Source organism: Sorex fumeus, unplaced genomic scaffold (genome assembly GCF_029834395.1).
Source record: "Sorex fumeus unplaced genomic scaffold, SorFum_2.1 ptg000131l, whole genome shotgun sequence".
Taxonomy (NCBI): Eukaryota; Metazoa; Chordata; class Mammalia; order Eulipotyphla; family Soricidae; genus Sorex; species Sorex fumeus.
The window spans coordinates 21,541,366-21,568,676 of NW_026606188.1; the positions used below are offsets into that span (position 1 = coordinate 21,541,366).

General features: G+C 44.4%; 2 protein-coding genes and 1 non-coding gene across 4 annotated transcripts in view; all 3 read left to right on the forward strand.

Moving 5' to 3' along the window:
* The window catches only part of AMPD1 (adenosine monophosphate deaminase 1), a 33,618-nt gene extending 27,580 nt beyond the window's left edge, over positions 1-6,038 (forward strand). The window contains exons 10-15 of the mRNA XM_056106527.1: positions 2,220-2,346; positions 2,529-2,692; positions 3,857-3,977; positions 4,644-4,817; positions 5,169-5,279; positions 5,812-6,038. Of these exons, the coding sequence (XP_055962502.1) occupies positions 2,220-2,346; positions 2,529-2,692; positions 3,857-3,977; positions 4,644-4,817; positions 5,169-5,279; positions 5,812-5,970 (856 nt within the window). The 3' untranslated portion in view covers positions 5,971-6,038. The remainder of the gene's footprint in view (positions 1-2,219; positions 2,347-2,528; positions 2,693-3,856; positions 3,978-4,643; positions 4,818-5,168; positions 5,280-5,811) is intronic.
* On the forward strand, positions 5,998-6,159 carry LOC130015825 (U1 spliceosomal RNA). Its single transcript, XR_008791153.1, has one exon. It is a non-coding gene; the product is annotated as a U1 spliceosomal RNA (small nuclear RNA).
* A 4,018-nt stretch (positions 6,160-10,177) lies between these two features.
* The window catches only part of DENND2C (DENN domain containing 2C), a 97,063-nt gene continuing 79,929 nt past the window's right edge, over positions 10,178-27,311 (forward strand). For both annotated transcript variants that reach the window (XM_056139166.1, XM_056139167.1), the window contains exon 1: positions 10,178-10,279. The gene's annotated coding sequence lies outside the window, so the exon portion shown is untranslated. The remainder of the gene's footprint in view (positions 10,280-27,311) is intronic.

Here is a 27,311-nt window from a genome sequence, read left to right on the forward strand (position 1 = left end):
AAAAAGAAACAAATTGGGACAGAAATAAGCTTTGTTAAAGTAGAAAATGAGTGCTGGGTTCCTGGTTTCTGGGCATCACTTTTGGTGGGGATGTTGTGCCATACCAGGGTGCTTAGGGATTACCCCTAGCTCTGTGCTCAGGTATCACTCCCAGAGATTTTCAGCGGACCACATATGGCGCCTAGGAGCAAAGCAAGGTCGGCCACATGCAAAGCAAGTACCTTAACCTCCTGTACTGTTTCTCTGGCAGGAGTTAGAAAGATCAGTATCTGACCAGAAATGGTGTGTGTGTGTGTGTGTGTGTGTGTGTGTGTGTGTGTGTGTGCGCGCGCGCGCGCATGTGTGCACAGTTTAAAATATACAACTTTAAAAAAATTTAAAAATAAGAAAAATAAAATATACAACTTTAGGAAGATTACAAATATCTTATTGAGAATGATTGAAACCAATCTAGAAGGACATTTTATCATACATTTTCTTTCTCCTGGTCTTCCTCTTTGTTGAATTTATTCTTTCATATATTCTTCACTACTGGGAGATGACATTCTAATATCAGAACCTCTAGCACTCTCTGCCAAGTCAGTGTCTGTTGTAAGTTCTTCATAATCAGCAAATATTCATTAGTGGAACCTGCTAAATCCCTGAGTGCCCTCCAGGATGTTCAGTATCTTTGCTTTTTTATCTAACTTAAATATTGACATATTTACTTTCTGTTGTTCTGGGGTTTGGGAGGGGGCCATGCCTGGCTGTGCTCAGGACTTACTCCTGGCTCTGAGCTCAAGGATCACTCCTGACAACGCTCAGGGGACCATAACAGGAATATAATCAAAGTTGGCAGTATGCAAGGCAAATGTCTTAACCCCTGTACTATCATGTAAACCCAATATTAATAACTTTTCTGGCTATCTACCTCTTGAGTTCGGGGTGCACATCCTGAGGCAATAAATAAATTTTATTCTGTCTTTTAAGTCAAAGAGGTAACTTTAAGGACTGGGGATATACTTCCAATCTAACATCTTTAGGCAGAGCGGTGGTGAGGGGCATGTTGTATGACTCACTCAGACTGGATGTGCTTGAGTCCTGACTCCACCACTTACTAATAGTATTAGCTTTAGAAAGTTATATGAGCTCTTTGGTTCTTAGTTGCATCACCTTTAAAACGGGATAATAGGGCCAGGCAAATAGCTCAAAGGGCTGGAATGCTTTGCGTTCAGGACATCTTAAGTTTGATCCCTCACACCATGTGGTTTTCCAATCCCCAGGAATGGCTGACTCCCAAGCACCAAGCCAGTTTTAGGCTCTGAACAGTACCAGATGTGGCTCCAAACTGGAATAATAGGGGCAAGAGCAATAGTACAGTGGGGAGGGCACTTGCCTTGCATGTGCTTAACCTGGATTCAATCTCCATCATCCCATGTGGTTTCCTGGACACCGTCAGGAGTGATTCCTAAGCTCAGAGAAAGGTGTGGCATGGGTGTCATTCAAAACCAAAAAAATTTTTTTAATTAAAATTAAATGAAATAATAACAGAATCTAACTTACTGCTACTATGGGAGTCAAATTAGCTAACATTTCTGACCACTAAGAAAACTGACTGGCATATACTTAGTGCTGCTTAAGTTTTCTAGATGCCCATGAAAGCAGCCCATCAGAACCCCTGATAACTGTTTCATGCTCACTATTCTGTGCAGCACACATATACACTTATAAATCAAGGAAACTTAACAGTCTTCATCCTTTGACTTCATTGTGAAGGCTCAGTTAAACTTGGTTTAGGTCTTTTCTTCAATTTAAAAAAATTTATTTTATTTTGGGATTTGTAGGTCATACTCTGCAGTGCTCAGGGCTCACTCCTGGTTCTGCATCTTGTTGGGGATTAGGGACCATATATAGTGCTGGAGATTGAACCTGGGTCAGGCACATGCAAGACAAGCTGTATCTGTAGCCCAAGTTTATTGTTGTTGTTATTTGCTAAACCACAAAGAATTTGTAAAAGAGATGCCCCCCAGGTGCTTCAGGAAGAAGTAGCTACTTCCAATGATCCACCCAAACAGAGAGAGGACCCATCTAGTCCTCTCTCTGTGGGTAGCCAAGAAAAATATACCTGAGTGCATCGTGGATGGACATGATAAGAATTTTCCAGAACATTGCCGTTGGTCTTCTGATTCTCTCATACTGGGGTGACCGTCCTAAAAGTCTTCCTTTCCTCCTTGCTGTAGTGATGTGTTTCGTTCGAAGAATTTCCTTCCACACTTCGGAAAAATGTTGGAGAATGTTTTCATGCCCATATTTGAGGCCACTGTCAACCCCCAGGCTCACCCACACCTCTGTGTCTTTCTCAAGCATGTAAGAATGATCTTGTGGGACTTCATACTGTTGCATATGGACCAGCCCTCCTCCCATACCGTGGTTAACTACTGGGGCTTGGATATGATGTTTAGTTCTCGCCTTTGGGAGCCAAAAGTTGGTCTGAGGTTTGGGATCCTAAAGGTGACTGAACTCATAGGATGACTCTGTTTGCTTGACAGATCACTGGCTTTGACAGTGTGGATGATGAATCCAAACACAGTGGCCACATGTTCTCTTCCAAGAGTCCCAAACCCCATGAATGGACAATGGAAAAGAATCCGTCTTATACCTACTATGCCTACTACATGTATGCGAACATCATGGTGCTCAATAGCTTGAGAAAGTAAGTGCCGAGAACTGAAGCTGGGAGGAGACTGTTGGAGGATCTCTCCCCTCCGTACTGGCATGTTAGGTGGCCCAGGGTTTTCACTGCATTGCCTGCTTCACTCAATCCAAATCTTTATTTACTTCATTTAAGGGCCTCTTGAGCAGTGCTTGGGAGTTCAGGGGCAACTCCGGCAATACTCAGAACCAAATTGGGCCTGACTGGTTCTGGTTCTCCTCCTGGCAGTGTGGTGAGGCTCTGCCTACGTGCTGACAACCACCATGCTTGCTCCGGAAATCCTGGGGTCCTCCAATGCCTGGAGCCACTCAGGGGGCTGAGTAGAACCAAGGGTCAAACTCAGGGCATTGTGCCCATAAGGAATGAGCCCCACTTTTCTGAGCCCTCTCTTCTGCCCTCCAAATCAGTGTTTCTTTCCTTTAACCTTTTTTTCCCCTTTTCATTTACTTAAGAGTAGTAATGGACAATTTGAAGACTTCAGTAACTTTCAAAATTCTTTTTCTTTAGCATTTTAGGATTGACACTAATCCTTATATAATTTATTTGAAAAATATTCTAAATGTTGTATCCTTCTTGATGTAACTGGTGAGCAATGAATAGAGGAATATTCTGATGGGATTTCTGTAAATATTTCTGTAAATATTTTCTGTAAATATTCCTTGAAGTTTAGCAAAAGAAATGATGGATGGCACAGTTCTGATGAAACTGAAGATATTTTTGGTTAAGATAAGCATACCTTGACTTTGCTCATACTCTCATACTCTCTCTCTCTGCTCCTTTTTTTTAAATCTATGTTTATCAATAATTAAAATTAGGATTTAAAGTTGCCAGCCTGGCTGACCCCATTGGCTATCATACTCTTGGGGAATTAACCAGATTTTGTTACAAATCACCCTGTGTACAACAAAACTGTGAGATTATCCTCAGTCACTTGGAAGATCTTTTTATCTTTTGCCCCTTTTGGGTTTGGGCTCACAACCGGTCAGAAGTGCTCAGGGCTTAGTCCTGGCTCTGCACTCAGTGGTCACTCCTTGTGGGCTTGGGCAACCATGTGCGGTGCTGGGAATCAAGCCTCAGGTCAATTGCATACAAGTCAAAGGCCTGGCCTGCTATACTATCCCTCCAGCCCCTCCTGGGATGTCTAAAGAAGTTTCCTTTCCCTAGGGAGCGTGGCATGAACACGTTTTTGTTCCGACCTCACTGTGGAGAGGCTGGGGCACTCACCCACCTCATGACAGCATTCATGACTGCAGATAATATCTCTCATGGCCTCAATTTAAAAAAGGTGAGTTGCGCACTCTCTTCTTAACAATAACTTTTATATCAGAGCTAGAAGAATAATACTACTTTATTCCACCATTCAGTTCCTAGTCATTATTAACCCTGGAATCAAGTTATTAACCCTGGAATCAAAAAGCAGAAAGGGTTTTTGAGATTACTCAGTGCAGTTTATTTTATAGTGGGCCCAGAGAAACAAAGGGACTTGTTCATGATTACCTATCAGGAGTTAGCAGAGATGAGTAAATGTGGACCTTTTGCCTTGTATTTAGAACTCTGGCTAGGGATAACTCAGAGATAGCTTGGCTTATGTTAAACTAGTTTGGGCCAGATTTCTTGTTACAGCATGTGCAGAAATGCTTCTTGTGACAGTCAGAACTCTCCTGTAGAGGGGAAAAAATATGTTTCAAGGTGAAGCCTTTTGCATGAGACAGACAATAACTTAGGCAATTTAAACTCCTTTCATGACTCAGTGTTTCTGAAAAGTTGTTGTTCCCAAATGCATTTGTTCTAAACAGGATTTCCACTTACAAACTGTTCAGCTTTTACTAGGGGATTTAAGAGAATTTTGTTGAAAGTGAAATTGCTAGGTCAACTATGGGGGGTTTAACTTTCTGGGCTCATATCCTCTTCAGTGTCCTTACTTTTTTTTTTTTTAACTGTTTCATTTCAGAGTCCTGTGTTGCAGTACCTGTTTTTCTTAGCCCAGATTCCCATCGCTATGTCACCACTAAGTAACAACAGCCTATTTCTAGAATACGCCAAAAATCCTTTTTTAGATTTCCTGCAGAAAGGGCTCATGATCTCCCTGTCAACAGATGATCCAATGCAATTCCACTTCACCAAGGTACACTAGGGCAATCTTGAACGATATATTTTCCTCATTTGTTGCCCACTTAGAATTTGAAGTCAATACAAGACATTCTATTTTGCTTTTTGTGCAAGATGCATATTCTTCATATTGTTGTTGGTTTGGGGTCACAGCTAGTAGTGCTCAGGGACTCTTCCTGGCTCTGTGCTCAGGAGTGGTCCCTGCTGGCACTCAGGGAACTATGTGTGGTGCTGAGGATTTGAGCTGGGGTCTGTGGGAGGCATGGCAGGCTCCTTACATCCTGCACTATCTCTTTGGTCCTTCATTTTCTTTTAATGCATCCCCATTCTCTTTATTTTCTTTTTTCACCTCCAATAAAAATCAAAGGAGCCTTTAATGGAGGAATATGCCATTGCTGCGCAAGTCTTCAAGCTGAGCACCTGTGATATGTGTGAGGTGGCAAGAAACAGTGTTCTGCAATGTGGAATTTCTCATGAGGTAGACCTGACCTTGATGGGCTGCCCCTCTGAATAGCGCAGTTGGGAACTTGACTATTGATAAGTTAGAAGGGGAAGCACATGGAGAAAAGTCATTCCACAGATCATATACAGCTATTATAGGCAAGAACTAGAAAGACATAATCTCTCTGGCCCCTTTGGGCAAGGGGGAAATATATACATGATTTCTCAACATATTGCACATTGGGGCACCGAGGGAATGCTTTGGCTTATGATTTTTTTTTGCGGTTACACCTGGCTGTGCTCAGGGTCAACTCCTGACTCTGTGCTCAGGGATTACTCCTGGGTGGGTCTCAGGGGACCATCTGGGGTGCTTGGGACTGAATCCAGGTCACATGCTTGAAAGGCAAGTGTCTTTCCAGTCATACTATTTCTCCAGCCCCAATGCTTGGTTTTTCTCCCTTTTTTCCAGTAGCTAACATCAAGAAGAAATCTCGGTGGATGAAGCAATTATTATTTATATCCTGGTGAAAATAACAACAGTACTCACTCAGCTTCTTTTCCTCTTACAGGAGAAAGCAAAGTTTCTGGGCAATAATTACCTTGAAGAAGGCCCTATTGGAAACGATATCCGGAGAACAAATGTAGCTCAAATCCGCATGGCCTACCGCTTTGAAACCTGGTGTTATGAACTCAATTTAATTGCAGAAGGTCTTAAAGCAACAGAATAAAATTAACTAAAACAAGAAAAAGAATGAATACTTACCTGGTAGAGGAGATACCATGATCACAAAGCTGGTTTTCCCAGGACGAGACTTATCCATTACAATCCAGATGTACTGACCATGTAATTTCCTCAACTGTGGGAAGCTTGATGCATAATTTGTGGTAGTCGGGGACTGCATTTGTGCTCTCCATACCCTCCAAAAAAACAAAAATAATTAATTTTTTGTTGTAAAGTGGGAATAATTATAGCTATCAGTAATTGAATTCCTTCTCAGTAGTCAAGGGTCATATTAGTTATTGTTCCACTGGCATGATTTTATGTCATATTTTCACAACTTTATAAAATGGATATTATATCCAGGATAGGGAAGGGGAATCAAATTGAGGTGATAGTAATAGTCTGCAGAAGGACACATATAGTAAATGATAGCTGTGGAGACTTAGTTTGTCTGATTTTATAGTCTGTAACTTTCTGGTAAAAACATGGGCTAGAGCGATAGCACAGCAAATAAGGTACTTGCCTTGCATGAGGCTGACCAGGTTTGATTCTATTTTTTTTTAAATTTTTATTAGTGAAACACCGTGAGGTACAGTTGTAGACTTACAAATTTTTGTGCTTGGGTTTCAGTTATACAATGATCGAGTACCCATCCCTCCACCAGTGCCCATTCTCCACCACCACTGATCTCAGTATCTCTCCCCCCCAATCCCATCCCACCCCACCCCAGTGGCAGGGCATTTCCTTTTGTTTTCTCTCTTCTTTTGGGTGCTGTGGTTTGCAAAAGAGGCATTGAGTGACAATCATGTTCGGTCTATAGTCTACTTTCAGCATGCATCTCCCATTCTGGGAGGATCCTCCCAACACCCTTTATTTGGTGCTCCCTTCTCCGTCTGAGCTGCCTTTTCCCCTAGCATGTGCAGCTGGCCTCCAAGCCATGGAGTAAACCTCCTAGCACTTATTTCAGTTATTCTTGGGTGTTAGTGTCCTATTTTGTTATGTTCCCCAGCTGTTGATTCTGATTGTTTGCACCACATATGATCCCTCAAGCTCTGACAGGAGTGATCCCTGAGTATGGAGCCAGAACTAAGCGCTATTAGGTACAGCCCAAACAACAACAATAATAACAGAAATATAGAGGAATGCATGTACATATGCATAAATATGAAAAAGATTTGTTGAGAGAATATAAAATGGATGGTAAAATGAGTCTGCAGTCAGGCCACTGAAAAAGTCTTTTCAATAAGATACAACTGATGAGGTGCTTTTTTCTTTTTTTTTGGGGGGGGGGAAGTACTCAAGGTTTATTCCTGGTTCTGTGTTCAGGGATCATCCCTGGTGGTGTTCAGGGACCATGTGGGGTGTTGGGGAATGAACCCGGCTAAACCACATGAAATGCAAGTTCCCTACCTGCTGTACTCTCTGGCCCCTAGTCGGGGGTTTTATTAAACAAAACCAAAACAGGTATACTAAAGAAAATCTGTATATATGATTTACTTTACTCAAATATATTTTACAAAATGACTCTTAGATTTAAGGGTATTCTTGACAATAAATGATTTCACTTACGAAAATAAGACACACATACAACTTTTAACTTCTTTAAAATTTATTTATTTTGGTTTTGGGGCCGTAACTGGTGATGCTTAGGGGTTAGTCCTGACTGCATTCAGGAATCACTCCTAGTGGTGCCCATGGGATTCTATGGGATACCGGGAATAAAACCCAGGTCTGCCACATGCAAAACAGGCACCTTACCTGCTGTACTATTACTCCAGCCCTTACATACAACTTTTTAGAAATGTGACTTCTTCAGTCAAATTTTGGAGGAATACTAGTCTATCAGATTATATATTTATATATAAACAATTGTGCCATCTAGTGGCTGGGCTGATATTACATTTAACCTATTAAATACTATGGTAATACGTATGTTCTGTTAAAGGCATGGATGGAGGAATAAAGATTAAGATTCCACTCAGGTTGTTTACAGAGTGAAATTACAATATATGTGGATGCAAATGTGAAAAATAATTTGTAAATCATCTTACAAAACGATGGAATTTCTTTCTTTTTCTTTTTCTTCTTCTTTTTTTTTTTTTTTTTTTTTTGCTTTTTGGGGTCACACCAAGCGATACTCAGGGGTTATTCCTGGCTCATGAACTCAGGAATCACTCCTGGCGGTGCTCAGGGAACCATATGGGATGCTGGGAATCAAACCCGGGTTGGCCATGTGCAAGGCAAACGCCCTACCCGCTGTGCAAGTGCTCCAGCCCCGTGATGGAATTTCAAATAGAAGAAAAAATAATCTTGCAGGTACTGTAGGTAGCTGTAAGGATGGGTGTGACCCCAACATGTTCGTACTAGTCATAGAGTCAGAATCTGTAGCTTATTACCAAAGTTCTGTTTGCTGATGCATTAGGAATCGCTAGAATAGTGCAGTGAAAAAACAGAAAACCACTGCCTTACAGAATACTTGATTTTGCTTTGGACTCATTATTTTAAAAATATAGTTGCTAGCTAAAACATTTTATTTTTAGACTAAAAGGGCAATACTCCCATTTTGTGTATATCCGTCTAACCCATGAGAGGGCAGTAGAACACATGCTGATTCACTGATTATACCCTGTGCCGGATTTTGTTTCACGTTGGGCACTTGCAATTCAGCTGGTCTCACCTTGCCAAGTAATCTCCCTTAAGCAAAGTTTGGAGAGAGAGAGAGTGTGTGTGTGTGCCTGTGTATTGCCACATACCATGGTGCTCAGCGCTCCAGGACTACTCCCAGCTGGGAACTTGGGGGTCACTGTTAGCTGTGCTCTGAGGACCATGTAGATACCCAGATGTGGGGGTAAAAAGGGATAGGGATAGGTTCCCCTCTTGCATACAAAGCTCAGTGCACTGAGCTCTGAACTTTTTCGTTTTGGCTTTCTTGGAGAGCCACCCTTGGTGATGCTCAGGGGCTGCTCGCCGCGTCCTGGCTCTGCATTCAGGAAACACTCCTAGCAGTGCACAGGGGACCATATGAGATGCCGGAGATTGAGCTCCAGCCGTGTAAATGCCTCACCTGCTGTACTATAGCTCCAGCCCCTGAGCTCCCAAATTTGAACTTTGAAATGCTCCTGTTGAATTTCAAAATAACTGCCAAGCTCACACTATTTCTCTACTAAATTTCATCTGAGACTGCTGTTTGGACCATTTCCTATTAAATAAAGATGAGGCGGGGTAATCCATAAAGATCACTACAAGCAATGTTCACATTTGTTTTTATAGAGTTCCAATTTCTTATTAGCTTTTTTGCACCACAGAACACAATTCCCTACTCTACCGTCATGCATTCACAACAGTTTGGGAGATGCAGCTTTTATTGCTTTGGCGAAGTTGGCTGTGCCGAGCATATGGGATGTGTAACCAAATCCCTCTCTTTCTGGCTGTCTTCTGTACACTATGTGAACAGATTTGAGGAGTTTGTTCACCAGGCCCAAGAAGCCCCGGTGGGGTGGGGTGAAGTCGGGTGGGGTGGGATAGGGCGGGACGAGGAAGGGTGCGGTGTTTAGCAAGTTCCTGGGAAACCAGCTCAACTCCTGCTTGACTCGCAACCTGGAGTGAAACTGGGCTGCCGGCGGCGTGGGCACGGCGCCCTGCGCACATACCGAGGGTGAGAGCGTCGCGGGCGAGGTGTTCATGCATGTGTCACACAGGGCGTGGGGCCGACCTCAAGCACGGTGAGTATCAAAGCAGGGGTGTGCTGGGATGGCAAGCTGGGCTGCTCGCCGCGTTATTCACGCCGCGTCTACCCTCAGTGCACTGGGCTGCAAGCGCGCTCCGGGAACCGGAGACCGCTGAAGCCCGCCGGCACCGCCAAGACTAGCCTGCCGCCGGGGCGTCCTCTGGCTAGGAACCCGGGCCTCACGGCCGCAACGCGTGTCGCCTGCCTTCGAGGGCCCCGGCGGGGAGCAAGCGGGTCTCCGGCCAGGAAGCTGCCTCTCGTTCGCTCCGCCCCCGATGCCGGGGCGGGCCCGAAGGCTGGGGGGCACAGGAGCCAATAAGAAGCGGGCGCGGGCGGGCGAGGCGGGGCCTCGGGCGGGCGGGGCGGGGTCTTGCGGGGCGGCGGGGGCGGGCCCGAGGGCGAGGTGTGAGCCTTGGGACTAATAAGAAGCGTCTTCGGACGGGGGGGCGGGGCGTGGGGGGCGGGGAGGGGCCTCGCAGGCGGCGGGGGCGGCGGCGCCGGGCCGACGGCGGCCGAGTGCAGGAGCCGGGCCGGGACGACGATCGCGGCGCAGGCCGGCTGCCGGGCGGCGGCGGCGGGGCCGGGCGAGGTAGGCGCGGGCTGCGGGCGGGCCGGGGCTCGGCCGCGGGGGCGCGTTTGCCCGTGGGTGCGTCCGCGCGTCGGCTCCGTGCGCTCACTGACACCCCTGCCGGAGCCGGCCCGGAGCGCCCCGATCAGCGCCCGGCGGAGTGGCGAGGTGAGTCAGGGGCGCGCGTCCTGGCGCCCACGGACCGGGCGGGGACCGCGGCAGGGGCCTGTCTGCCCGCGGGTCCGGCCGGCCGGGGCGCGTGCTGGGACGGGCGGGGGCCCGGGAGGATCTGTGCGCGTAGGGGCGTGCGCCGTGCCGAGTGCCTTCCCGACGGGCTAGCAGCTCACCTCGCCTCTCAGATAAGGCCCGAATCTCTTGACTGTGCAAAGTGTGAAGCTCTTTGCTCACAGAATCACTGTTGTTTTAGAGTGTTCCCCTGTTAACTGATCGCGGATCGCCACCCCCACCCCAAAAAGCAGGTGTGCTTCTGAGTCCTTGGCTGTTGGGTAGCAATCAGATTATCTACTTTGCTCTGAGTAAATACTTTACATTACCTGGTAAAGTACAAGTAAGATGACTGCTTCAAATCGAGAATTATTTATTTGCTTTGTAAATTGAGAGACTGCTGACAGGAAGATTTATGTCCCCAAATACAATCCAAAACCAATATAGGATTGTATTTGGGACATCGGTTTTTATTACAGACATTTGCGTTCTTCCAATATGGGATTCTTTTGGGGACTTAGGTTTTATTATAGACATTTGTATTTTTCCTACGAGTGTGTTAGGGGCTGAGAGAGTAGGAACGGGCCGGAAGTGAGAAAGGGAATAACAGTTTGTAGCTGACTTGTCCTGGGGATGCCTTAGGCGTGTTCCCCTGGCAGAAACCAGGGAATGTAGTAATTGCGTGTCTTGGCCTTTCATTCTTGTTGGTGAATGCGGTAAGGGTGGGGTGGGGTGGGGGGGTTTCCTGTGCTCCGGAGAGGGTCGAGGTCACCCCAGGGTACTCAGCAGTGAAAGTCTGATGGGTCAGTGCTGTGTCCTGCTGATGTGGTCTGTTGGGACCACCAGGGCACCAGGCTACATCTGACAGTGCTGGGAGATCGTGCGGGGCCCACTGCATGCATGCATTCTAGCCCTCCGTCTACCTCTTCCCCATGACAATAGAATTATTAAGTGTAGATTTATTTGTTTATTTTTGGTTTATTTGGGGGAGGGCCCATACCTGGACATGCTCAGGAGTTACTCCTGGCAGTGCATGGGTAACCAGGGATCGAACTTGGGTCTGTCATGTACAAGGCAAGAGCCCTACCCACTTTATTATTTCTCCAGCCCTAAGTGCAGAATAATATTGTTTTCTGATGTGATGATAGGCAGTTTCTAAGTTTGGAAATTATATTTGAATTGGTTTTCAGTTTGTCTTCTAGATAAGGATTTTAGACCATTAGATGCCCAGATCAATTAGAGAAAGAACTAGTGAGTATACTTTTCATGTTGCTTTATAGGTTTTACTTAGACATGTTTCAGCATTTCAGTGGAAAGTAGATGTTTTGAAACTATCTTAAAACACCAATTGAATCTATGTAGTACATTTGTGATTTATTCGTCTTGAAGGTCGGAAACCCCAGATTCTCGTTATTGAGACCTCTTAAACTCCAACACATGGTTTCACACTGACATTATAAAATATGTGGGCATATGTAAATCTCATTATTTAGGAGATAAAAATCTATTATGTGGACTGAAAAAAAAGTGCTGAGAAAGCTGTATTTGTTTAAAATTGATAACATCAACTAGCGTTTATTGGGACCTATGCAGAGTGAGGACACTTTTAAATTCTTTGCATGCATTCCCTTATTTAATCCTTACAATCCAATATGCCACGTGGGCTGTTACTGTGATTGCCCTATTGAGAGACACTGACAGGCTGAGTCATATCTAATAGTCTAGATAGCAGAAGTAGGATTCAAACCAGAGACTTGGACTCTAAAAAGTCTGATCTTAATCTCTGCCTTAGCGTTCTGTAAAGAACTTCTTCATTAAGGGGGCGTGGGGGAGATGAGAATAGAGAAAGGAGAGAAACTGGTATTGCAAGATGTAGATGAAGGCATGTCCGCGCATCAGTTTAATTATACTTTGTATGTAAGAGCATTTTTTGCCTATTAAATGACATGGGATTCTTTTGGTTTTAAACTTTCACTACAAATATGGCATTTGGGTTCAGGGGTTGGGGGTATGTGTGGTGTGGCACACTCGGCAATGCTCAGGGGTTACTCCTGGCTGTGCTCTCAAGAATCACTTCTGGCAGTGCTTAGGGGACCCTGTGGTATGCTGGGGATCGAACCCAGGTTGGCCACATGCAAGGCAAGCACCTTACCTACTGTACTATCGCTCTAGTTCCCTATGGCATTATCTTAATGACATAAAAGTTTGATAATTTTAAATAAGTTTAATATCAATTCTCAGAAGAATAGAGGGGCCAGAGCAGCATACAGAATCCCGTATGTTCCCTCAGGTCCATCTGGAGTGATTCCTGAGAGCAAAGCCAGGAGTAAACCCTGAGACTGCCAGGTGTGGCCTCCTCCCACCTCAAAAAAAAAAAATAAAAATAAAAGGAGGGAGGAAAGGAAGGAGGGAAAGAAACATTAGATTCAAGAAAGGAAAATGCTTTCCTGATTTTGATAAACTTTTGACCAGACATGTTATAAGCTCCTAACAACTTCAGTCTGATGTTATAATAGAGATTAGGGGGCTGGAAAGATACTACAGCAGGTGGGCAATCCTGGCACCCCATATGGTCCCCCAAGCACCACCAGGAGTGATCCTTGAGCACAGAGCCAGGGGTAAGCCCTGAGCACCACTGGGTGTGCCCTTCCCCCCACCAAAAAAAAAAAGTTTAATGGGGAACGTTGATAAGGAGAAAAATTCTCTGGTGGGGAAAAGGGTCAGAGTGAAGAGAGCATATTTCAAGTTCACTTTGAAAGTTGAATAGGAATTTTCTGAATTGAGGGATGGAATAGAAGGTATGGATAAAAACCAAGAATAGTATGTGAATTTATAGGTATGTTTAGGAACATGTCGTAGTCTGATATTATATAGATGAATAGTTGAGCTAACAGAGACAGTTCCTAGAATAAGCTAGGAAAAGGAAATTGCAGGGCCAGGCAGAAAGCTCACCAGGCTGAATGCGTACTTGGCTTCAGGATCCCTGGCACAGCTGGGAGAAAAGCCCCACCCCAGCACAACCACTGGAGTTGCCCCTAAATGCCACAAGTTGCCCCTTTCCCAACTGAAACCAAAACTGAACAGAGATTATTGCAGTCACATTAGGATCAGTTTGAACCACTGGAAAACAGATTCTGGAGGAACAGTGCAGTGGCTTAGAACACCTGCCTTGTCACCAATTCAACTTCCTCTGTCCTACAGATGTGGCTCTCAATCCTGGTGACTTTACTATTTGATGTTGAATTTTGCTTTCCGGCCCCACCTGACAGTGCTTAGGGATTGTTCCGCCTCTGCACTCAGGGAATTACTCCTGGTGGTACTCGGGGCACAGTATGGAGTGCCGGGGATTGAACCTGGGTTGGCTGCCTGCAAGGCAATCTCCCTGTCTGCTCTTATGTTACCTTGGCCCCAAATTACTCTGCTCTCTGAGGCTGGTGCTTCTACTGTCCATGATCCCCAGTGCTTCGGCTTGCAGCCCTCCCACAGCCAGGTGCCTGTAGAAACCAAAACTAAAAGGGTTTTACCCCTCCGCTGCCTACCACCTCGTCATAGTTGACTGCCAGGGCAAGATAGATGTGAGGCACCACTGCTGGGAAGTGTGACTCCTGCTAGTCTGCGTGAGAGCATTCTCCAGCCCTTGCCCTTTGGAGTACTGTGACTGTAACTTGTCTCTCAACTGAGAGCAGGCCCGAGGCGAAGCCTGTGTGCAAGTGCCCCAGTCTGAGAGGGTGTCCTTACAGCAACAGTTACAAGCAGAAGGTGGGCAGGGACTGACAGTCACTTAAAATGCTTCAGGCTGCAAAACGTGAACATTTGTGGGGTGCAGTGCCTCCCATTTTGAACAATAATGAAGATCTGGGGGCCAAGGAGCTCCAAGGCTGAGCTCATGCCTAGCGTGCAGGAGGCTTAGGTTCAACCCCAGCATTGCAGACAATTGACCCCTGAGCACTCCCAGGTGTCGTTCCCTCCACCCCTCATCAAGCAAACCAAAAATGGAGCATTTGTCTAGTTGGGAAAAATCTTTCCATGTAGAATATGGTAGTAAGGGTTGTTTTAATACTTCAAGTTGCACTATAAAACATGCATATTCAAGTGAAAAAATTATCACTCTGAGAAAGAGCAGAAAGATCTGCTCTTGTCAGCGTGTGGCAATTCTGTACTTAGGGCTGGGAGGGAGGAGGTGGTACGCCTAACTGATCAGAGATCATTCTGGCCATGGTTGGGGATTGAGTCCAGGTCAGCCATGTGCAAGGCAAGTGCCTTGTGTTCTGTGGCCTGGTTTAAAAAATTTTTTTTTTAATTTTTAAAAATTTCTCTGGCCTGGTTTTTAAAATTTTTAACCCTGAGGTAGTTGCCTCCATTTTGAGCAAGCCAATTTTGAAGTGCCTCTGGAGTGTTCAGGTGGCGATGACGAGAGGGCTCAGGGCCCAGAGGAGAGGCTGAGAGTGGTGATTAAGGGCTCAGAGTAAGCCCCACAAGTGGTCATTGAAGGAAATGGTGGATTCTCAGGTTCTATTGCCTTTGCCTATGTGTTATTTGTTATCAAGAAACTGTTTCTTTATGTTCCACATATGAGAGAAATCATTCTGTATTTGTCCCCCTCTCTCTGACAGGCCCTGAGAGTCAGTCTCTAGGGCTGGGTTTACAAAGAGGTCTGGAGGAAGTGAATGGAAGGGACCTTGGGACCTTGGAACCTTGGAGGGGGATTCTGAAACACTGGTGGTGGGTGCAGTGATAGAGCTTAATAAACACGGGACTCTCTCATTAACAAATAGCATTGCAAATAACGGTGCTTCAGTAAAAACTGGGGGGCTGGGGATTGTTCTTTTAAATGCAGAACTGAGACGACCAAGCAGTGGAGAGAGGGAAGGGAAGATAGGAAGAGGTGCGTTAGAGGTGGTATAAGAAAATTGGTGTAAGATACTGGGCACTTTGGTGGGTGTGAAGCTGCAGTAACTTTATTAATCAAAACCATGCACATTAACACTCTTGTAACCTGTTTACCCAAACAATTAGAAAGCAGCTAATAAATTTGAAATAGAAAGCAATGATTGCCCATTCCTCCCTTTCCTGTGTTGTGGAGTGGTGGTGATGACATTCTCTGATCGTGGGACTCACCTCTTATCTCAGTGGCTTTCACAACCTTCTAGTTGTGTGCATCGTCCACTCTTGGGTGTAGTAGATTGAAGGCTGAATATCTGTTGCTATCGAGGGCTCCCAGATAAAGCTTTCTGCACTCAGGTGGAATTCAGTGGCCTTGTGCTTACAAGGCAAGAACTTTGAGCAAGGGGCCTGAGCAATAGTACAGCAGGGAAGGCATTTGTCTTGCACACAGCCTACCGGAGTTTGATCCCCAGCATCCTAGACGATCCCTGATCACCACCAGGAATGAGTGCAGAGCCAGGAGTGACCCATGAGCATTGCTAGGTATAACCACAATACAAAACAAAACAGAAAAAAGAACTTTGAGCTATATTCCCTGCTCCTCTGATTATTTTTTAATGCTAATTCCATTTCATATACTGTGATTTTAAAACAATGTAAGGTTTTACTAGTAAGTTAAATAAATTTTACATCCAAATGAATCTCTCTACTTCCTTTATATTTCTCTTCTTAGGCACTCACTTATTAAAAAAAGTATTAATCAAAGGATTATTGATGTTCTTTTTTGTAAGAATATGACAGCAAATTCATAGGCTCACAAGAAACTAGACCTTTTTTTTATTGAATCACTGTGAGATATAGCTACAAAGCTTTCATGTTTGAGTTTTAGTCATACAATAATCGAACACCCATCTCTCCACCAGTGTACATTTTCCACCACCAGTGTCCCAAGTATCCCTTTTCTATCCCAGATGCCTTCTCCCCCAGCTCATGAGGCTGGCTTCCAACCGTGGAGCACTATTCCTGGCCCTTGTTTCTATTGTCCTTGGGTGTTAGTCTCATATTATGTTATTTTATATTCCACAAATGAGTGTAGTTCTATGACCTTCCCTCTCTTTCTGACTCATTTCACTTAGCATGATACTCTCCATGTCTATCCATTTATAAGCAAATTTCATAACTTCATCTTTCCTAAAAACTGCATAGTATTCCATTGTGTAGATGTACCAAAGTTTCTTTAATCCGTCATCTGTTCTTGGGCACTTGGGTTGTTTCCAGATTCTGGCTATTGTGAAAGTGCTACAGTGAACACACAGGTGCGGATGTCATTTCTACTGTGCTATTTTGCACCCTTGGAACATATTCCCAGAAGTGGTATTGTGGAATCATATGGAAGCTCAATTTCTAGTTTTTGAAGGACCGTCCATATTGTCTTCCAAAAAGGCTGGACCAGTTGGCATTCTCACCAACAGTGAAAGAGAGTCCCTTTCTCCCCACATCCATGCCAGCACTGGTTGTTCTTGTTCTTTCTGATGTATGCCAGTCTCTGTGGTGTGAGATGATATCTCATTGTTGTTTTGATTTGCATCTCCCTAATGACTAGCAATGTTGAGCATTTTTTCATGCGCCTTTTGGCCATTTGTATTTCTTTTTTGAGGAAGCTTCTGTTAATTTCTTCTCCCCATTTTTTGTTGGAATTGGAAGTTTTTTTCTTGTACTACTACTCATGTCTTGTGCATCCTGGATATTAACCCCTTCTCTGATGGGTATTGGGTAAATATTTTTTCCCATTCTGTAAGCTCTCCCTGTATTTTGGTCACTGTTTCTTTTGAGGTACAGAAACTTCTTGGTTTAATGTAGTCCCATTTGTTTATGTTTGTTTACACTTGCTTGGTCAGTGGTGTTTCATCCTTAAAGATGCGTTTAGCTTCAGTGTCATGGAGAGTTCTGCCGACATTTTTTTCCATGTACCTTATGGATTCAGGTCTGATATTGAGGTCTTTAATCCACTTTAATCTGACTTTTGTGCCAGGCATTAGACAGAGGTCAGAGTTCATTTTTTTGTGTCCAGTTTTCCCACACCATGTGTTGAGACTTTCCTTGTTCCACTTCACATTTCTTGCTCCTTTGTTAAAGATTAAGTGATCATATATTTGAGAGTCTGTGATAGAATATTCAACTCTGGTCTGCAGGTCTGTTTCTATTCCAATACCATGCCATTTTAATTACTACTGCTTTGTAGTACAGTTTGAAGTTGGGGAAGGTGACGCCACCCATTTTCTTTTTTCCAAGAATTGCTTTAGCTTTTCGTGTTGGAGTTATTGTTCCATATAAATTTCAGCAGTTTTCTTTTTTTGTCTATTTCTTTGAAAAAATGTCAGGAGTATCCTGATAGGGACTGCACTAAATCTGTGTAATGCTTTGAGGAGCTTTGCCGTTTTGACAATGTTGAGAACGTAGACCTTTTAGCTTGCACACAGAACTGCTTCTCCCCTCTGTCCTCTGTATTGCCTGTTGACCTTGCTGGAAGCTGTGAGAGCATGTGACCTACTTCACTGACACTTGATGGTTAATCCTTGGGTGATGCTGGTGGTGGTTCTGCTCAGGGCTCTGAGCTCCCTCTCCTGCCCCACTGTGCTATTTTTCTTACAAAACAACAACTTTGCCTACCGTAAATTTAGATGATCAGTGTTTTCTGATGTTATTATTCTCCGACTAATGTTATCCAGTCTGACCCCTGATTACTTAGTCTTTTCCCAAATTCATACTCATCTTCAAAGAGTGAAGATTTGATACCACTGAGAAGATTCAAAAGAATATATTAGGAATTTGAAGTGGTTTTAGGAGTTTTATTAAAATCTCTATTTGGTTTTGGAAGGGCTGGAGTGGGGTCAGGGTGGGGTGTGTGTTACTCCAGGAAGCTCATTGCTTGGGGATTTTTCCCAGAGGTGCTGGGGAGAATGTATGCAGGAGAATGAGAATGTATGCAGGAGAATGAATCTCACGTGAGGCTAGTACTCTTATTCCTGAACCAGAAGACGTATTTTAAAAGGAGTGTGAAAGCATTTTTCTGGACTGCAAAGATAGCTCAAAGGGCTGGCATGAGTGTCTGGTATTGGGGGCCCCTGCTAGCCCCCGTATCACTGCACCTGTGCAGTCACACTTTACTGTGCCCAGGCATTTAGTGTCCAACCCTTACTTGTCATCTATTGCCACGAGTAGCCAGAGCCCCCTGATTATTTCCTGGGATGTCCCTGCCCCCAAGTTTCCTAATCATATCATTAAGAAAGTGTATAATTTTCCAGGGCAGAAAATGGCAAACTTTTTCTTCAGAAGACTGTAGCACTGTAGCACTGTCCTCCCGTTGTTCATGGATTTGCTCACCGGGCAACCGGTAATGTCTCGCAACAAATTGTGAGACTTGTTACTGTTTTTGGCATATCAGATAAGTCACCAGAAGACGTGTGGGTGAGATACTCTTGGTAGCTTGCCGGGCTCTCCAGGAGGGGTGGAAGAATCAAACCCGGGTCTGCTGCATGCAAGGCAAATGCCCTACCTGCTGTGCTATCACTCCAGCCCTTCAGAAGACTAGATAATAAATAATTTAGAATTTGAGTGCCATCTACAGTCTCTCATAACCACTCAGTTCTTCCCTCAAAGGGCCAGAGCTGATATTAGAAAAAGTAGGACATTTTTTTGGTTTTATTAATTTATGGTAAAGGTAAAGGCCCTCCCGTTGATCGTCGATTTGCTCGAGCGGGCCCAGTAACGTCTCCATTGGAGACTTTGTTGTTACTGTGTCTGGCATATCGAATACTCTCGGTAGCTTGCCGGGCTCTCCGAGAGGGGCGGAGGAATCGAACTCGGGTCGGCCATGTTGGCCGCTTGTAAGGCGAACGCCCTACCCGCTGTGCTATAATTTATGGATACCAAAATTTGAATACCACATAGTTTTTACATGTCACAAAACAAAGATTTTCTCTTTTTGGCAGAGGTAGGCCTCAGCTGGTAGAGCTCAGCTTGACTCTGAGCTCAGGGATCACTCCTGGCAGAGCTCAGAGGACCACATGGGATGCTGGGGATCAAACCTGGGTTGGCCAGGTACAAGAAAAGTGCCCTACCTGCTGTACTGTCACTCCCACCCAGCAGATAATTTTTGTTATTGTTGTTCATTGCTAGAGATAGAACCCAGGACCTCACACATGCAAGTGATATGAAAATATTAAAAATATTCAGAGGACAAATAAAAGTAGGTGAGAGGTCACTCTTGGCCTGTAGGTAGATCTTGGTGTGGGCCCTATCCTAGGGATGTTTTTAGAACTGCTTGGGTTTCTAAGTTAAAAAAATGGTTCTTCAAAGTTGTAACTCCCACTTATTTTAGTACATTTCTTAAAACAGTTGAAATTCTTCATTTATCATTTTTCATTTTTATGAAGATTTTCAAAAGGAATAATATTTCTTTTGTTGGTTTGAAACCCAGCGATGAGGAATATGTTTCTTTGTACAATGTCAGAATTATGAATATGTTTGAAACTGTTTTTAATATTCAACCACAGTGACTGAGTAAAACTGATCTTTTTGCCGTAGTGAAAGTGATGGTCATTGTAGCCTGGGAGAAATAAAAGAAAAACTCCAGAGACAGCCGTACATGGGCCCATAGGATCAACAACAAAATGGAGACTCTCCTGCCTTCTTTCTTTCTGACTTGAAGGAATATTTTTATCCATAGGAAAAGAAAACATGTAATTTTTTTCTTTGCTTCCTGGACATTATCACTTGATCACTAGACATCCCGTTACTCATTGATTTGCTTTAGTGGGCGCCAGTAATGTCTCCATTCATCTCTGTTGTGGTCTAGTGTAGCCCAATGGCGTCTGCTCGTTCTAGGAACACGAAGAGCCTCAAACCGATCATTCAGGGTCTTTTTTTTTTTATATTTTTATTAGTGAAACACCATGAGGTACAGTTGTAGATTTACAAATTTTTATGCTTGGGTTTCAGTTATACAATGATCGAATATCCATCCCTCCACCAGTGCCCATTCTCACCACTGATCCCAGTATCCTTCCCACCCCGTCCCCCCCATCCCACCCTGCAAGGAAGGGACCCTCCTTCTTTGCTGGTGGGAATGCTGACTAGTTCAGCCCTTTTGGAAAACAGTATGGATGATTCTCAAAAAATTAGAAATTGAGCTCCCATTTGACCCAGCAATACCACTCCTGGGAATATATCCCAGAGAGGCAAAAAAGTATAGTCGAAGTGACATCTGCACTTGTTTGTTCATTGCAGCACTGTTTACAATAGCTAGAATCTGGAAAAAAACCTGAATGCCCAAGAACAGATGACTGATCATTCAGTGTCTTGATGAAGAAGTCTGACCATCTCATAGGTGGGCGGCCACACGATCTTTTGACGTCCCATGGAATTCAGTCGATAATGGCTCTAGTCCAGCAGTCGTCTCCAAATCTCATTACCGTGTCCAGCCCATCTGATTTTCGACACCTTGGCAAACAAGACAGCGTCCCTGATTCTGATCATCGACAGAGGTCGGAACTCTGGATTCTTTCTCTTACTTGAGTGAAGCGTGATACTCTAAGCTTAGTTCTTTTGATTCCTCTTTGGGAGACCCAAATAGCATTCTCATCCTGTTTTCGTAGGGCCCAGGTCTCTGAGGTGTATGTTAATGCAGGAAGAACAGTGGAATCGAAGAGATGTGCCCAGAGCTGGAGGTTCTTTGTCCTCTTAGCTATTTCTTTGATGCTTTTGAAGGCATTCCAAGCTGCTCTTTTCCTTCTGCGCAACTCAGGTACCAGGTCATTCGTCATGTTGACTTCTCGACCTACGTACACATAACTGTTGCATTCGGAGATGTGCGTTCCATTGAGAGCGAATGGAACGTCAGGAACAAGACCGTTTCTCAAAAACATTGTCTTCATGAGATTTAGCTATAGTTTGACTTTTCCACGCTCATGGTCGAAGCTGGCCAGCATTTGTGCCACTTGGCTAATGTTTGGTGTTATTAGAACAATATCATCAGCGAAGTGGAGTGGTGTAGTTGCCGACCATCTATCTTCACTCCCATTCCTTCCCATTCCAGTTGTCGCATGACGTTCTCGAGGGTGGCACTGAAGAGTTTCGGTGAAACGGTATCACCCTTCCGAACCCCTCTCTTGACATGGGTAATCACTTCCTTGTAGAATGGTGAGATCCTGGTAGTGAATTTGTAATACAGCTCACAGAGAAGCTGTATTATATAACAGGTTATGGGATTAAAGGATTAAGATAATGATTAGATGATGGTGAGATAAGAGAACCAATTTAAAAGGGCTTTGTAAAAGGTAACTCTGAAATGTTTCTCTGCACCACCTGTTTTTTGGTTTAGTTTTGGTTTGGTTTGTGTTCCTTTGTTTTGGGTTTGGGGTCACACCCTGCCATGCTCTGGACCTACTCCCAGTTCTGTTCAGAGGTGCTGGAGCGCTCAGAGGTGCCAGGGATTGAAACTCCTCGGTTTTGAGGAGAAAATTAAAGATTAAAAAAAAACTTTTAGTTTTCTGGGGCCTGCAGGGATGTCTTGGAAGACTAGAGTGCATGCTCTGCATGTGGGAGCCCTGGTTAGCCCCAGGACCACATGGTGGCCCAGGCCCCATCAGGATTGGCCCCCAAAGTCTGGGTCAGGAGCAGCCATCAAGCAAAAAAAAAAAAGTCTCAGGTTTCTGGTTAGCATCATAGCACTGTGCCTCCTATTATTCATCGATTTGCTAGAGCGGGCACCAGTAACGTCCATTGTGAGACTTGTTACTGTTTTTGGCATATCAAATATGCCACAGAGAGCTTGCCAGGCTCTGCTGTGCGGGCAGGATACTCTGGGTAGCTTGCCAGGCTCTCCGAGGGGGACCGAGGAATTGAACCTGGGTCGGCCGCATGCAAGGCATATGCCCTACTCACTGTGCTATCGCTCCAGCACAGGTTTCTGGTTAGCAATTCAAAAATAGAATTTTTAATATTCAGCTCAGGAAGGCTTAATCTGTGTGTAATACTTAAAGGGTTTTATTTATGTTGTATCTTATGAAGTTAATTTACTTTCACACTTTTTATATAAATCTTTATAATGGAGAACATAAGAAAATGACTAGTTTTCTTGAAAGTTTAAGTTCAGAGACACCATAATACTAGTTTTCTTTTTTCCTATGTAGTTGTTAAAACTTAGGATAGTTTTGTTATTCTTATTGTTATTTAAGAGAAGCCTTTTTCCTCATTCCATTGGCATAAATAAATAAAAAAAAACTCTCAAGTGTTTGGGATATTTTTGAGTTGGTTACTTAGCAATATGAAGCATAATTTTATATTTAAATGTTTTTCTGCATTCTTTGATATTATGATTAAATAAAGGCCTATTAAGGCTGATAATAATAGGTCCTGCTGGGAGGATATGACACAGAAGTATTTACTGCAAATCCCCTTTTCCCTGATCTCCACTTAAACGAGAAGGGGTAATATGGAACAAAAGAGGAAAGTATGGTAAATTAGACTAATGATCAATTCAATCATCATAATATGGCAGTTATCATTATAGTTAATTTATGTTAATATAATTCAAAGTCAAGCAGAATGTAGCAGAATTTTATTAGCTCTTTGTAAAAATGGGGAGACACTGAGTTTTAGTTTTGAGCTTCAAATGAATTCTTTAGGTGCAGTATATATGTTGTGTATATGTTTTTTGTTATTTTGGTTTGGGCGCCACACCCAGCGTTGCTCCTGGAAACCAGATGCTGCCTGGAATTAAAAGCAGGGCCACATACGCAAGGCCAGTGCTTGCTGCTGACCACATCCCTGGCCCCAAGTGGAAACTGCTGGGGAGTGGGGTGGAAGTTTGGACTATGCTTGACAGTGCTCAGGGACTCCTCCTGGATCTGTGTTTGGGGGATTATATGCAGTGCGTGAGATGGAGCTCAGGGTGGCTGAGTGCAGGCAAGCACCTTAGCCCCTTTATGATCTCTGACAACTGTTTCAAACAATAATGTACTGTTTATTTCCTGGCAGTGCTGGGGATCAAACCAGACCTGACACATGCAAAGCAAGTGTTCTGCCACTGAGCCCAAGTGCATTATTTTTAACTCAATTAGGAATTGTAATTTATTTATTTAATTTTATATTTTGGGCAGCCACATGTGACAATCTTGAAGGGCTATTCCTGGCTCTGTTCTCAGAGGACCATATGTGGTGCTGGGGATCAAACTAGGCTCAGTGAGATGCAAGACAAGTGCCCTGACATCTGTATTCTCCAGCCCGTATAATTTATTCATTTTTCTTTTTCTTAAAATTTATTTTATTATAGTTCAGGCAGCATGGCTTCAGTACTATTAAAGTGTGGGACCTAAATGGTAGTACAGTGGGAAGAGCCTTGCCTGTAGCATGGGACGCAGGCTCCGTTCCCAAAATCCCCTTTAATACTCTGAGCATTGTAATCCCATCAGCGGTCAAGACTCAGAGACCAACTGGCCCCCTGGTGCCGTGTAATCCCATCAACGGTCAAGACTCAGAGACTATAAAACCCAGCTCCCGGAAGAGAACAGCGCAGAGTCTCCTGCCCCCGATCCTGGCTGTCCTCGCCAGGGCCCCTTGGAGGGGAGCGGGTTGAGTTTTCCTCCCCGCCCCGACCAGGGCTCCGGTAGCCGAAGACCTCCAGAACCAGCCACCACCATGCTGAGACCACTCTCCCCACGCATGAAGGTACCGGCAGGGGAACAAAGGCACGCGGGTCCTGGGGCTGAGATCTCCAAGCCTACTCGGATCGGGGCTGAGCATCCTCCACCCAGATCCTCCAAATTCCAGTGGGCGGGGGTCACACCCACCAACTGGCCCCCTGGTGCCGTGTAATCCCATCAACGGCCAAGACTCAGAGACTATAAAACCCAACTCCCAGAAGCGCGCAGCCGTGACATCTTATCTCATTCCTACTTTGGACAAACTGGCAGGCTACCGAACATAACCTGCCCACACGGCAGAGTCTGGCAAACTCCCCGTGGTGTACCAGTAACAATGATGTTCTCATTCTCCTAACTCTGAAAGAGCCTTGAATATGGCACTTTTTAAAAAATCTCAGGGCTAGGACGAAGGAGACATTACTGGGGCCTGCTCGAGGCAATCGACGAATAACAGGATGGTCGTGATCGTGATCATGACTCTGAGCAGCCTGCCAGGAGTAATTCCTGAGTAATCCCCGGAAGCAATTCCTGAGCATTGCAGGGTATCATCCCAAACAAACACTGTCAAAGTTTATGATACTGATGTACAAAGTTCCCACACCCATCACCACTCAACACCCAAGACCTTCCACCACTATCCCAGTTACCTCTGGTCTCACCTTCTGTCCACCCTCCCATCTCGTCAGGAATTGTATTATAGAAGAAAACTACATCAGTTTCCTCTGAATAGAAGAAAGCATGAATAAAAACTATGTAGGCATTCTATAACTGCATCTAGAAAGACAAAAATGTTGAGCATGGTGAGTTGGTAAAAAGTCTAGGTTTTTAATCAGAATTATTTCAAACACAAATTTACCAGGTTTGCAAAATTTGATTCGAATGATAGGCTCCATGTGTTATGGTAATGTTGCAAATAAAAGTTAAAAATGTTTATAGGCGGAGAAATAGCTGACAGGAGAGATAGCTCATGCTCTGCAGTGGTCTGGGTGAAACGTGTGGTCCGCTGAGCGCTGCTGGGAAAGACCCTCAGGCGCAGAGCCGCGCAGTGCCAAGCACCTGTGAGTGTGACCCAGAAACACCCCCTCCCCCCGTCTTTAAAAGCAAAACAATTCTTGAAAACATAGTCAGACTCTTACATATTTCCAAAGAAAAATATAAAATTATTCCAGTTTTCTTTTGATTCTGGAGAAAGTTTACATTGTTTATATTACAAAATAATTAAAGTAATTACTCAGGGCAGTTCTTAGTGGCATAAGAAAAAATGCTATATATCTCTTGGAACAGTGTGTTTTGGGGCTGAAGAGATAGTACAGGAGTTAAGGCACATGCGTGGCACACAGCCAACCCAGTTCAATCCCCAGCACCCTGTATAATCCCCGAGTCCTGTTGTGAGTGTGAGCCTGGAGTCCCTGAGCACCTGGGAATGAGCAGGGTGATCACGACATTGTAGGACCTGAACAGCACTGAAATGCCAGCTGGATTGGCCAAGCAGGACCCCTTCCCACACACACATACCTAGAAAAAAGAGAAAAAAATATTGCATAGTGTGCGGATGTTGTGTTTTTGATTTTTATAATTCAGCTGAAAATTTAAAGATTACGTCTCCTTGTGTTGACATGTCTCTGATCTGTGCTTATCCTGGGCACCTCACTGGTGCCGTTCAGAGGGCTACTCATGCAGACCTAGTCAGGAGTGATGGGAGCTGTGCTATTATTTAAAGTGCACTCTGCTTTTAGTTTGTTCAAATTGGTAGTAAAATAAGGAGTATTTTCTTGTATTGTCTAAATTTAACCACAGCCACTTGGGCATGTTTACATACAGAACTATAAAAGTGAATTGCTGATCCTCAAAAATTTTAAAATGGGAACATTTAAAAATAATTATAAGTAATAGCATAGTAAGCATAGTTCAATGACATGGGGGTGTTCTTTAAAACACAGTTGGAAGCCTCAGTTGCAGTGCTACCCGAGTAAACTTTGTAATTGAGCATTTCCTCAGAGTAGCCTTCCCACACTCCAGGTGAGGGAGGAAGGAAGAGGGCGGTTCTCACTGGGGACGGGCTGGAGCCGCCCATCAAGCACCATAGCTTGCTCTTGCTCTCTCCTGAAGGCCCAGGGCAGCAGACTTTCACACCTCCTTAAATCTTTCCTCCCTCAGTAATAGTCTGCCAGAGCTAAGGGGAGGGGGGCCCTCTTCTTCCTTGTTCGTTCTAAGGGCTTAGAGTGCTGGAGCTACTACTTAATATATTGTAGCATATCTATATGCAAAGAAAACCCTCTGTTTCATGAACTCATTGAAACCTTTGGATGCTATTAATTCTACTTAGGAGGTTCACTGTGCAGCCAAGATATATATATATATATATATATATATATATATATATATATATATATGTCCCTGTTTGCTCTGGGGCCAGTTCTGACAGTGTTCAGGCAGTGCCCAAGGGTGGGGGGTTGGCGTTCGGTGTTGGGGATCAGACTGGGCCGCTGTGTGCTATTTTATTTTTGGTGACTGGAGCAATAGTACGGCAGGTAGAGCCTTACATGCAGTCTACTTGGGTTTGATCCCCAGCACCACATGTAGTTTTCTGATCTTGGCAAGAGTGATCCCTGAGCAGAGCCAGGAATAATCCCAAGAATTGTCAGTTGTGGCCTTAAAATAAAACAAAACAAAAATTTATTGTTGGGGCTAAAACAGTAATACACCCACAGGGCGCTGGCCTGGATGGGAGCTTGTCTTGCTCATGGTTGACCCGGGTTCCATCCCCAACACTCATCCCTGAGTGCAAAGCCAGCAGTAAGCCCTGAGCTTTGCTGGGTGTGGCCCCAAAACAAAACAAAACAAAAATCAATTTTATTAAGAATTTTTATTATACCAGGGCTCCCAAAGAAGAATAGAAAGAGCTATGCTTGGAATATTACGTTTCACTCAAATGAGAGAAAGAATCCGGAGTTCTGACATCCGTCGACGATCAAGGATCAGGGACGCTGTCTCATTTGTCAAGGTGTCAAAAATCAGATGGGCTGGTCACGTAATGAGATTTAAAGACGACCGCTGTACTAGAGCTGTTACCGACTGGATTCCACGGGATGTCAAAAGACTGCGTGGCCGCCCACCTACCAGATGGTCAGACTTCTTCGTCAAGATCATGAATGATCGGTTTGAGGCCCTTCATGTTCCCGGAGCGAACAGATGCCATTGGGCTACACTAGCATGCTACAGGGACAAATGGAGACGTT